Source organism: Hyla sarda, unplaced genomic scaffold, assembly GCF_029499605.1.
Source record: "Hyla sarda isolate aHylSar1 unplaced genomic scaffold, aHylSar1.hap1 scaffold_741, whole genome shotgun sequence".
NCBI lineage: Eukaryota > Metazoa > Chordata > Amphibia > Anura > Hylidae > Hyla > Hyla sarda.
In genome coordinates this window covers 86,203-99,470 of record NW_026610764.1, presented here as the reverse complement: position 1 = coordinate 99,470, position 13,268 = coordinate 86,203, and the positions used below count along the sequence as shown (strand labels likewise).

The window sequence follows — 13,268 nt, the reverse complement described above, 5'->3', positions numbered from 1 at the left end:
ATATATATAGAGGTGGTGTCCACCACTGATCTCAATACACAGTCATATCTTATATATATATAGAGGTGGTGCCCACCACTGATCTCAATACACAGTAATATCTTATATATAGAGGTGGTGTCCCTCACTGATCTTACAATACACAGTCATATCTTATATATATATAGAGGTGGTGCCCACCACTGATCTCAATACACAGTAATATCTTATATATAGAGGTGGTGTCCCTCACTGATCTTACAATACACAGTCATATCTTATATATAGAGGGGGTGTCCCTCACTGATCTTACAATACACAGTAATATCTTGTATATAGAGGTGGTGTCCCCCACTGATCTCACAATACACAGTAATATCTTGTATATAGAGGTGGTGTCCACCACTGATCTCAATACACAGTAATATCTTGTATATAGAGGTGGTGTCCCCCACTGATCTCACAATACACAGTAATATCTTATATATAGAGGTGGTGTCCCCCACTGATCTCACAATACACAGTCATATCTTGTATATAGAGGTGGTGTCCCCCACTGATCTCACAATACACAGTAATATCTTATATATAGAGGTGGTGTCCCCCACTGATCTCACAATACACAGTAATATCTTGTATATAGAGGTGGTGTTCCCCACTGATCTCACAATACACAGTAATATCTTGTATATAGAGGTGGTGTCCCCCACTGATCTCACAATGCGCAGTGATCGCTGATCCTGACTTCCTGCGGGGTCCCCAGACTGTGTCTCACAATGCGCAGTGATCGCTGATCCTGACTTCCTGCGGGTCCCCAGACTGTGTCTCACAATGCGCAGTGATCGCTGATCCTGACTTCCTGCGGGGTCCCCAGACTGTGTCTCACAATGCGCAGTGATCGCTGATCCTGACTTCCTGCGGGGTCCCCAGACCTCAGTACGGACCCCCAGGACCTCACCTGCCTCTCGGATGTGTCTCCCACCTGCTCGCTCTGCAGCCGCCTGTGACAAATCACCAAGTGGGAAATGAAACGGCGCTGCGCTCAGTGCTCAGACCCGTAACATATGTGTCCTACCGCATCATCCTTACACTGTTTCACCTCCGGAGATAAATGTGCCCGCAGCAGATGGTTTGTTACAGTGTATTGGAGCAGACAGAGATGCCCAGCGAGGTAATAGCGCCCAAATCTTCTTTCTTGTATAAAAGCAGCAAACAGGAATAAAGCGACGCGTTTCAGGTGTCGTCCATGGATGGTTACGGCTGCTCTCACACATTCATCCGTTATTAAACGTCCCTCACAAAACCCATGTTAAGCGGCCATTAAACAATCCATTCAAGTCTCTGGGATATTGTGGTTAATCCGTTATAATCCGGTCAGGAATAATGAATTATCGTCTCGCGCACCAATCGTTCTCCCGTCACAAACACCTACATTTCTAACATTCAGTCTATGGGGGATGGAGGAGTCTTTATGTCACCCGTCTGGTTTATAATATCCATTATTACTTCTGACCTCTACTCCCTACTACTCCCTAACTACTACTACTCCCATCATGGAACAGACTCCTGCAGTGCTGGGGGACTACTACTCCCATCATGGTACAGCCTCCTGCAGTGCTGAGGGACGACTACTACTCCCATCATGGTACAGACTCCTGCAGTGCTGGGGGACTACTACTCCTACTACTCCCATCATGGAACAGACTACTACTCCCATCATGGTACAGACTCCTGCAGTACTGAGGGACTACTACTCCCATCATAGAACATACTCCTGCAGTCCTGAGGGACGACTACTACTCCCATCATGGAACAGACTCCTGCAGTGCTGGGGGACTACTACTCCCATCATGGTACAGACTCCTGCAGTGCTGAGGGACTACTACTCTCATCATGGTACAGACTCCTGCAGTGCTGAGGGACTACTACTACTATTGCCATCATGGAACAGACTCCTGCAGTGCTGGGGGACTACTACTCCCAGCATGGTACAGACTCCTGCAGTGCTGAGGGACGACTACTACTCCCATCATGGGACAGACTCCTGCAGTGCTGGGGGACTACTACTCCCATCATGGTACAGACTCCTGCAGTGCTGAGGGACTACTACTACTCCCATCATGGAACAGACTCCTGCAGTGCTGGGGGACTACTACTACTACTCCCATCATGGAACAGACTCCTGCAGTGCTGGGGGACTACTACTACTCCTCCCATCATGGAACAGACTCCTGCAGTGCTGGGGGACGACTACTACTCCCATCATGGTACAGACTCCTGCAGTGCTGGGGGACTACTACTACTACTCCCATCATGGAACAGACTACTACTCCCATCATGGTACAGGCTCCTGCAGTACTGAGGGACTACTACTCCCATCATAGAACAGACTCCTGCAGTCCTGAGGGACGACTACTACTCCCATCATGGTACAGACTCCTGCAGTGCTGGGGGACGACTACTACTCCCATCATGGTACAGGCTCCTGCAGTGCTGAGGGACTACTACTCCTCCCATCATGGAACAGACTCCTGCAGGGCTGAGAGACGACTACAACTCCCATCATGGAACAGACTCCTGCAGTGCTGGGGGACTACTACTACTCCCATCATGGAACAGACTCCTGCAGTGCTGGGGGACTACTACTCCCATCATGGTACAGACTCCTGCAGGGCTGATGGACGACTACTACTCCCATCATGGAACAGACTCCTGCAGTGCTGGGGGACTACTACTCCCATCATGGTACAGACTCCTGCAGTGCTGAGGGACGACTACTACTCCCATCATGGAACAGACTCCTGCAGTGCTGGGGGACTACTACTCCCATCATGGTACAGACTCCTGCAGTGCTGAGGGACTACTACTCCCATCATGATACAGACTCCTGCAGTGCTGAGGGACTACTACTCCCATCATGGTACAGACTCCTGCAGTGCTGAGGGACTACTACTCCCATCATGGTACAGACTCCTGCAGTGCTGAGGGACTACTACTCCCATCATGGTACAGACTCCTGCAGTGCTGAGGGACTACTACTCCCATCATGGTACAGACTCCTGCAGTGCTGAGGGACGACTACTCCTCCCATCATGGAACAGACTCCTGCAGTGCTGGGGGACTACTACTCCCATCATGGTACAGACTCCTGCAGGGCTGAGGGACGACTACTACTCCCATCATGGAACAGACTCCTGCAGTGCTGGGGGATTACTACTCCCATCATGGTACAGACTCCTGCAGTGCTGGGGGACTACTACTACTCCTCCCATCATGGAACAGACTCCTGCAGTGCTGGGGGACTACTACTCACATCATGGTACAGACTCCTGCAGTGCTGAGGGACGACTACTACTCCCATCATGGAACAGACCCCTGCAGTGCTGGAGGACTACTACTCCCATCATGGTACAGACTCCTGCAGTGCTGAGGGACTACTACTCCCATCATGGTACAGACTCCTGCAGTGCTGAGGGACTACTACTACTCCCATCATGGTACAGACTCCTGCAGTGCTGGGGGACTACTACTACTACTACCATCATGATACAGACTCCTGCAGTGCTGGGGGACTACTGCTACTCCCATCATGGTACAGACTCCTGCAGTGCTGAGGGTCTACTACTACTCCCATCATGGTACAGACTCCTGCAGTGCTGGGGGACTACTACTCCCATCATGGTACAGACTCCTGCAGTGCTGAGGGACTACTGCTACTCCCATCATGGTACAGACTCCTGCAGTGCTGAGGGTCTACTACTACTCCCATCATGGTACAGACTCCTGCAGTGCTGGGGGACTACTACTACTACTACCATCATGATACAGACTCCTGCAGTGCTGGGGGACTACTACTCCCATCATGGAACAGACTGCTGTAGTGCTGGGGGACTACTACTCCCATCATGGTACAGACTCCTGCAGTGCTGGGGGACTACTACTCCCATCACGGTACAGACTCCTGCAGTGCTGAGGGACTACTACTACTCCCATCATGGTACAAACTCCTGCAGTGCTGAGGGACTACTACTCCCATCATGGTGCAGACTCCTACAGTGCTGAGGGACTACTACTCCCATCATGGTACAGACTCCTGCAGTGCTGAGGGACTACTACTGCTACTCCTCCCATCATGGTACAGACTCCTGCAGTGCTGAGGGACTACTACTCCCATCATGGTGCAGACTCCTGCAGTGCTGGGGGACTACTACTACTCCCATCATGAACATACTCCTGCAGTGCAGAGGGACTACTACTACTACTCCCATCATGGTACAGACTTGTTTCCATGATGGGAGTATCCGCTATGATACGTCCGCTGTCATACGTCCGCTAGTATACGTCCGCTGTCATACGTCCGCTGTCATACGTCCGCTGTCATACGTCCGCTGTCATACGTCCGCTGTCATACGTCCGCTGTCATACGTCCGCTGTCATACGTCCGCTGTCATACGTCCGCTAGTATACGTCCGCTGTCATACGTCCGCTGTCATACGTCCGCTGTCATACGTCCGCTAGTATACGTCCGCTAGTATACGTCCGCTGTCATACGTCCGCTGTCATACGTCCGCTGTCATACGTCCGCTGTCATACGTCCGCTGTCATACGTCCGCTGTCATACGTCCGCTGTCATACGTCCGCTGTCATACGTCCGCTAGTATACGTCCGCTAGTATACGTCCGCTAGTATACGTCCGCTAGTATACGTCCGCTAGTATACGTCCGCTGTCATACGTCCGCTGTCATACGTCCGCTGTCATACGTCCGCTGTCATACGTCCGCTAGTATACGTCCGCTAGTATACGTCCGCTAGTATACGTCCGCTGTCATACGTCCGCTAGTATATGTCCGCTGTCATACGTCCGCTGTCATACGTCCGCTGTCATACGTCCGCTGTCATACGTCCGCTGTCATACGTCCGCTGTCATACGTCCGCTGTCATACGTCCGCTAGTATACGTCCGCTGTCATACGTCCGCTAGTATACGTCCGCTAGTATACGTCCGCTGTCATACGTCCGCTGTCATACGTCCGCTGTCATACGTCCGCTAGTATACGTCCGCTGTCATACGTCTGCTGTCATACGTCCGCTGTCATACGTCCGCTGTCATACGTCCGCTAGTATACGTCCGCTGTCATACGTCCGCTGTCATACGTCCGCTGTCATATGTCCGCTAGTATACGTCCGCTGTCATACGTCCGCTAGTATACGTCCGCTAGTATACGTCCGCTGTCATACGTCCGCTGTCATACGTCCGCTGTCATACGTCCGCTAGTATACGTCCGCTGTCATACGTCCGCTAGTATACGTCCGCTAGTATACGTCCGCTGTCATACGTCCGCTAGTATACGTCCGCTAGTATACGTCCGCTGTCATACGTCCGCTGTCATACGTCCGCTGTCATACGTCCGCTAGTATACGTCCGCTGTCATACGTCCGCTAGTATACGTCCGCTAGTATACGGCCGCTATCGTACGGCCGGTATCGTACAGACGCTATCGTACAGCCGCTAGTATACAGAAAGTGGACGTTAATAACGGATGAATGCTCATAGTGTGAGAGCAGCCTTATTATTATAAAAGTACGACTAAGGTGCGAATGGACTCCTGAAACGCGTCACTTTATTCCTGTTTGCTGCATTTATGCAATAACGAAGATTTTGGTGCTATTACATTTCTGGACATTTCTCTTTGCTGCCTTTGTGTCTGACACGGTCCGAGCGCGGGGCGATTGTACGGTGACCTGGACTTACTACTACTATTCTCCAATGTATTATAGGGGGAAATAGATGAAGAACCCTGACCAGACTGATAGTTCTCACAGATGTGGGTTTGTTACATTGTATTAACAAAAGACTGGTCTACCCTTTAATGATCTCACCAGCAGAAGAGTGAGTGCAGCTCTGGAGTATAATACAGGATATAACTCAGGATAAGTACAGGATAAGTAATGTAATGTATGTACACAGTGACCTCACCAGCAGAATAGTGAGTACAGCTCTGGAGTATAATACAGGATATAACTCAGGATCAGTACAGGATAAGTAATGTAATGAATGTACACAGTGACCTCACCAGCAGAATAGTGAGTACAGCTCTGGGATATAATACAGGATATAACTCAGGATCAGTACAGGATAAGTAATGTAATGTATGTACACAGTGACCTCACCAGCAGAATAGTGAGTGCAGCTCTGGAGTATAATACAGGATATAACTCAGGATCAGTACAGGATAAGTAATGTAATGTATGTACACAGTGACCTCACCAGCAGAATAGTGAGTACAGCTCTGGAGTATAATACAGGATATAACTCAGGATCAGTACAGGATAAGTAATGTAATGTATGTACACAGTTACCTCACCAGCAGAATAGTGAGTACAGCTCTGTGGTATAATACAGGATATAACTCAGGATCAGTACAGGATAAGTAATGTAATGTATGTACACAGTGATCTCCCCAGCAGAATAGTGAGTACAGCTCTGGAGTATAATACAGGATATAACTCAGGATCAGTACAGGATAAGTAATGTAATGTATGTACACAGTGATCTCACCAGCAGAATAGTAAGTACAGCTCTGGAGTATAATACAGGATATAACTCAGGATCAGTACAGGATAAGTAATGTAATATACACAGTGACCTCACCAGCAGAATAGTGAGTACAGCTCTGGAGTATAATACAGGATATAACTCAGGATCAGTACAGGATAAGTAATGTAATGTATGTACACAGTGACCTCACCAGCAGAATAGTGAGTACAGCTCTGGAGTATAATACAGGATATAACTCAGGATCAGTACAGGATAAGTAATGTAATGTACACAGTGATCTCACCAGCAGAATAGTGAGTACAGCTCTGGAGTATAATACAGGATATAACTCAGGATCAGTACAGGATAAGTAATGTAATGTATGTACACAGTGACCTCACCAGCAGAATAGTGAGTACAGCTCTGGAGTATAATACAGGATATAACTCAGGATCAGTACAGGATAAGTAATGTAATGTATGTACACAGTGACCTCACCAGCAGAATAGTGAGTACAGCTGTGGAGTATAATACAGGATATAACTCAGGATCAGTACAGGATAAGTAATGTAATGTATGTACACAGTGACCTCACCAGCAGAATAGTGAGTACAGCTCTGGGGTATAATACAGGATATAACTCAGGATCAGTACAGGATAAGTAATGTAATGTATGTACACAGTGATCTCACCAGCAGAATAGTGAGTACAGCTCTGGGGTATAATACAGGATATAACTCAGGATCAGTACAGGATAAGTAATGTAATGTATGTACACAGTGACCTCACCAGCAGAATAGTGAGTACAGCTGTGGAGTATAATACAGGATATAACTCAGGATCAGTACAGGATAAGTAATGTAATGTATGTACACAGTGACCTCACCAGCAGAATAGTGAGTACAGCTCTGGAGTATAATACAGGATATAACTCAGGATCAGTACAGGATAAGTAATGTATGTACACAGTGACCTCACCAGCAGAATAGTGAGTACAGCTGTGGAGTATAATACAGGATATAACTCAGGATCAGTACAGGATAAGTAATGTAATGTATGTACACAGTGACCTCACCAGCAGAATAGTGAGTACAGCTGTGGAGTATAATACAGGATATAACTCAGGATCAGTACAGGATAAGTAATGTATGTACACAGTGACCTCACCAGCAGAATAGTGAGTACAGCTGTGGAGTATAATACAGGATATAACTCAGGATCAGTACAGGATAAGTAATGTAATGTATGTACACAGTGACCTCACCAGCAGAATAGTGAGTACAGCTCTGGAGTATAATACAAGATATAACTCAGGATCAGTACAGGATAAGTAATGTAATGTATATACACAGTGACCTCACCAGCAGAATAGTGAGTACAGCTGTGGAGTATAATACAGGATATAACTCAGGATCAGTACAGGATAAGTAATGTATGTGCACAGTGATCTCCCCAGCAGAATAGTGAGTACAGCTCTGGAGTATAATACAGGATATAACTCAGGATCAGTACAGGATAAGTAATGTAATGTATGTACACAGTGACCTCACCAGCAGAATAGTGAGTACAGCTCTGGAGTATAATACAGGATATAACTCAGGATCAGTACAGGATAAGTGATGTAATGTATGTACACAGTGACCTCACCAGCAGAATAGTGAGTACAGCTCTGGAGTATAATACAGGATATAACTCAGGATCAGTACAGGATAAGTGATGTAATGTATGTACACAGTGACCTCACCAGCAGAATAGTGAGTACAGCTCTGGAGTATAATACAGGATATAACTCAGGATCAGTACAGGATAAGTAATGTAATGTATGTACACAGTGATCTCACCAGCAGAATAGTGAGTACAGCTCTGGAGTATAATACAGGATATAACTCAGGATCAGTACAGGATAAGTAATGTAATGTATGTATACAGTGATCTCCCCAGCAGAATAGTGAGTACAGCTCTGGGGTATAATACAGGATATAACTCAGGATCAGTACAGGATAAGTAATGTAATGTATGTACACAGTGACCTCACCAGCAGAATAGTGAGTACAGCTCTGGGGTATAATACAGGATATAACTCAGGATCAGTACAGGATAAGTAATGTAATGTATGCACACAGTGACCTCACCAGCAGAATAGTGAGTACAGCTCTGGGGTATAATACAGGATATAACTCAGGATCAGTACAGGATAAGTAATGTAATGTATGTACACAGTGATCTCACCAGCAGAAGAGTGAGTACAGCTCTGGGGTATAATACAGGATATAACTCAGGATCAGTACAGGATAAGTAATGTAATGTATATACAGTAACCTCACCAGCAGAATAGTGAGTACAGCTCTGGAGTATAATACAGGATATAACTCAGGATCAGTACAGGATAAGTAATGTAATGTATGTACACAGTGACCTCACCAGCAGAATAGTGAGTACAGCTCTGGAGTATAATACAGGATATAACTCAGGATCAGTACAGGATAAGTAATGTAATGTATGTACACAGTGACCTCACCAGCCGAATAGTGAGTACAGCTCTGGGGTATAATACAGGATATAACTCAGGATCAGTACAGGATAAGTAATGTAATGTATGTACACAGTGACCTCACCAGCAGAATAGTGAGTACAGCTCTGGGGTATAATACAGGATATAACTCAGGATCAGTACAGGATAAGTAATGTAATGTATGCACACAGTGACCTCACCAGCAGAATAGTGAGTACAGCTATGGAGTATAATACAGGATATAACTCAGGATCAGTACAGGATAAGTAATGTAATGTATGTACACAGTGACCTCACCAGCAGAATAGTGAGTACAGCTGTGGAGTATAATGTGATAAATCATCCTCACCTCCTCTTCTGTCTTTTCGTTACAGTGTGCTGCTTCGTGGTCCATAAGCGCTGCCATGAGTTTGTCACGTTCTCCTGCCCCGGGGCAGATAAAGGTCCAGACACAGATGTGAGTATATGGAGTGGTAATTTGTGTCTTGTATGTGTCCTTACTGACAGGTGTCTTGTGTGTGTCCTTACTGACAGGTGTCCTGTGTATGTCCTTACTGACAGGTGTCTTGTGTATGTCCTTACTGACAGGTGTCTTGTATGTGTGTGTGTGTCCTTACTGACAGGTGTCTTGTATGTGTGTCCTTACTGACAGGTGTCTTGTATGTGTCCTTACTGACAGGTGTCCTGTGTATGTCCTTACTGACAGGTGTCTTGTATGTGTGTGTGTGTGTCCTTACTGACAGGTGTCTTGTATGTGTGTCCTTACTGACAGGTGTCTTGTGTGTGTCCTTACTGACAGGTGTCTTGTATGTGTCCTTACTGACAGGTGTCTTGTATGTGTGTCCTTACTGACAGGTGTCTTGTATGTGTGTGTGTGTGTCCTTACTGACAGGTGTCTTGTATGTGTGTCCTTACTGACAGGTGTCTTGTGTGTGTCCTTACTGACAGGTGTCTTGTGTGTGTGTCCTTACTGACAGGTGTCTTGTATGTGTCCTTACTGACAGGTGTCTTGTATGTGTGTGTGTGTCCTTACTGACAGGTGTCTTGTATGTGTGTCCTTACTGACAGGTGTCTTGTGTGTGTGTCCTTACTGACAGGTGTCTTGTGTGTGTGTCCTTACTGACAGGTGTCTTGTATGTGTGTCCTTACTGACAGGTGTCTTGTGTGTGTCCTTACTGACAGGTGTCTTGTATGTGTGTGTGTGTCCTTACTGACAGGTGTCTTGTATGTGTGTCCTTACTGACAGGTGTCTTGTGTGTGTCCTTACTGACAGGTGTCTTGTGTGTGTCCTTACTGACAGGTGTCTTGTGTGTGTGTGTGTGTGTCCTTACTGACAGGTGTCTTGTGTGTGTCCTTACTGACTGGTGTCTTGTGTGTGTGTGTGTGTATGTCCTTACTGACAGGTGTCTTGTATGTGTGTGTGTGTGTGTCCTTACTGACAGGTGTCTTGTGTGTGTCCTTACTGACAGGTGTCTTGTGTGTGTGTGTATGTCCTTACTGACAGGTGTCTTGTGTATGTCCTTACTGACAGGTGTCTTGTATGTGTGTGTGTGTCCTTACTGACAGGTGTCTTGTATGTGTGTCCTTACTGACAGGTGTCTTGTATGTGTCCTTACTGACAGGTGTCCTGTGTATGTCCTTACTGACAGGTGTCTTGTATGTGTGTGTGTGTGTCCTTACTGACAGGTGTCTTGTATGTGTGTCCTTACTGACAGGTGTCTTGTGTGTGTCCTTACTGACAGGTGTCTTGTATGTGTCCTTACTGACAGGTGTCTTGTATGTGTGTCCTTACTGACAGGTGTCTTGTATGTGTGTGTGTGTGTCCTTACTGACAGGTGTCTTGTATGTGTGTCCTTACTGACAGGTGTCTTGTGTGTGTCCTTACTGACAGGTGTCTTGTGTGTGTGTCCTTACTGACAGGTGTCTTGTATGTGTCCTTACTGACAGGTGTCTTGTATGTGTGTGTGTGTCCTTACTGACAGGTGTCTTGTATGTGTGTCCTTACTGACAGGTGTCTTGTGTGTGTGTCCTTACTGACAGGTGTCTTGTGTGTGTGTCCTTACTGACAGGTGTCTTGTATGTGTGTCCTTACTGACAGGTGTCTTGTGTGTGTCCTTACTGACAGGTGTCTTGTATGTGTGTGTGTGTCCTTACTGACAGGTGTCTTGTATGTGTGTCCTTACTGACAGGTGTCTTGTGTGTGTCCTTACTGACAGGTGTCTTGTGTGTGTCCTTACTGACAGGTGTCTTGTGTGTGTGTGTGTGTGTCCTTACTGACAGGTGTCTTGTGTGTGTCCTTACTGACTGGTGTCTTGTGTGTGTGTGTGTGTATGTCCTTACTGACAGGTGTCTTGTATGTGTGTGTGTGTGTGTCCTTACTGACAGGTGTCTTGTATGTGTGTCCTTACTGACAGGTGTCTTGTGTGTGTCCTTACTGACAGGTGTCTTGTATGTGTGTCCTTACTGACAGGTGTCTTGTGTGTGTCCTTACTGACAGGTGTCTTGTATGTGTGTCCTTACTGACAGGTGTCTTGTGTGTGTCCTTACTGACAGGTGTCTTGTGTGTGTCCTTACTGACAGGTGTCTTGTGTGTGTGTGTGTGTGTCCTTACTGACAGGTGTCTTGTGTGTGTCCTTACTGACAGGTGTCTTGTGTGTGTCCTTACTGACTGGTGTCTTGTGTGTGTGTGTGTGTATGTCCTTACTGACAGGTGTCTTGTATGTGTGTGTGTGTGTGTGTCCTTACTGACAGGTGTCTTGTATGTGTGTCCTTACTGACAGGTGTCTTGTGTGTGTCCTTACTGACAGGTGTCTTGTATGTGTGTCCTTACTGACAGGTGTCTTGTGTGTGTCCTTACTGACAGGTGTCTTGTATGTGTGTCCTTACTGACAGGTGTCTTGTGTGTGTCCTTACTAACAGGTGTCTTGCATGTGTGTCCTTACTGACAGGTGTCTTGTGTGTGTCCTTACTGACAGGTGTCTTGTATGTGTGTGTGTGTCCTTACTGACAGGTGTCTTGTGTGTGTCCTTACTGACAGGTGTCTTGTGTGTGTCCTTACTGACAGGTGTCTTGTATGTGTCCTTACTGACAGGTGTCTTGTGTGTGTCCTTACTGACAGGTGTCTTGTGTATGTGTGTGTGTCCTTACTGACAGGTGTCTTGTATGTGTCCTTACTGACAGGTGTCTTGTATGTGTCCTTACTGACAGGTGTCTTGTATGTGTCCTTACTGACAGGTGTCTTGTGTGTGACCTTACTGACAGGTGTCTTGTGTATGTGTGTGTGTCCTTACTGACAGGTGTCTTGTGTATGTGTGTGTGTCCTTACTGACAGGTGTCTTGTGTATGTCCTTACTGACAGGTGTCTTGTATGTGTCCTTACTGACAGGTGTCTTGTGTGTGTCCTTACTGACAGGTGTCTTGTGTATGTGTGTGTGTCCTTACTGACAGGTGTCTTGTATGTGTCCTTACTGACAGGTGTCTTGTGTGTGTCCTTACTGACAGGTGTCTTGTGTATGTGTGTGTGTCCTTACTGACAGGTGTCTTGTATGTGTCCTTACTGACAGGTGTCTTGTGTGTGTGTATGTCCTTACTGACAGGTGTCTTGTATGTGTGTGTGTGTGTCCTTACTGACAGGTGTCTTGTGTGTGTCCTTACTGACAGGTGTCTTGTGTGTGTCCTTACTGACAGGTGTCTTGTGTGTGTCCTTACTGACAGGTGTCTTGTGTGTGTCCTTACTGACAGGTGTCTTGTGTGTGTCCTTACTGACTGGTGTCTTGTGTGTGTGTGTGTGTGTCCTTACTGACAGGTGTCTTGTGTGTGTCCTTACTGACAGGTGTCTTGTGTATGTGTCCTTACTGACAGGTGTCTTGTGTGTGTGTGTGTGTCCTTACTGACAGGTGTCTTGTGTATGTCCTTACTGACAGGTGTCTTGTGTGTGTCCTTACTGACAGGTGTCTTGTGTATGTGTCCTTACTGACAGGTGTCTTGTGTGTGTGTATGTCCTTACTGACAGGTGTCTTGTGTGTGTGTGTGTCCTTACTGACAGGTGTCTTGTGTATGTGTCCTTACTGACAGGTGTCTTGTGTGTGTGTATGTCCTTACTGACAGGTGTCTTGTGTATGTGTCCTTACTGACAGGTGTCTTGTGTGTGTGTATGTCCTTACTGACAGGTGTCTTGTGTATGTCCTTACTGACAGGTGTCTTGTGTGTGTCCTTACTGACAGGTGTCTTGTGTGTGTGT

The 13,268-nt window shown here is 46.6% G+C and overlaps 1 protein-coding gene across 1 annotated transcript in view; it reads left to right on the top strand.

The window, feature by feature from the left end:
* Positions 1-13,268, top strand: part of LOC130345063 (protein kinase C alpha type) — a gene marked incomplete at its 3' end in the record, with an annotated part of 139,606 nt that overhangs the window by 51,792 nt on the left and 74,546 nt on the right. Inside the window, exon 2 of the mRNA XM_056554475.1 lies at positions 9,403-9,485. Within this exon, the coding sequence (XP_056410450.1) occupies positions 9,403-9,485 (83 nt within the window). The remainder of the gene's footprint in view (positions 1-9,402; positions 9,486-13,268) is intronic.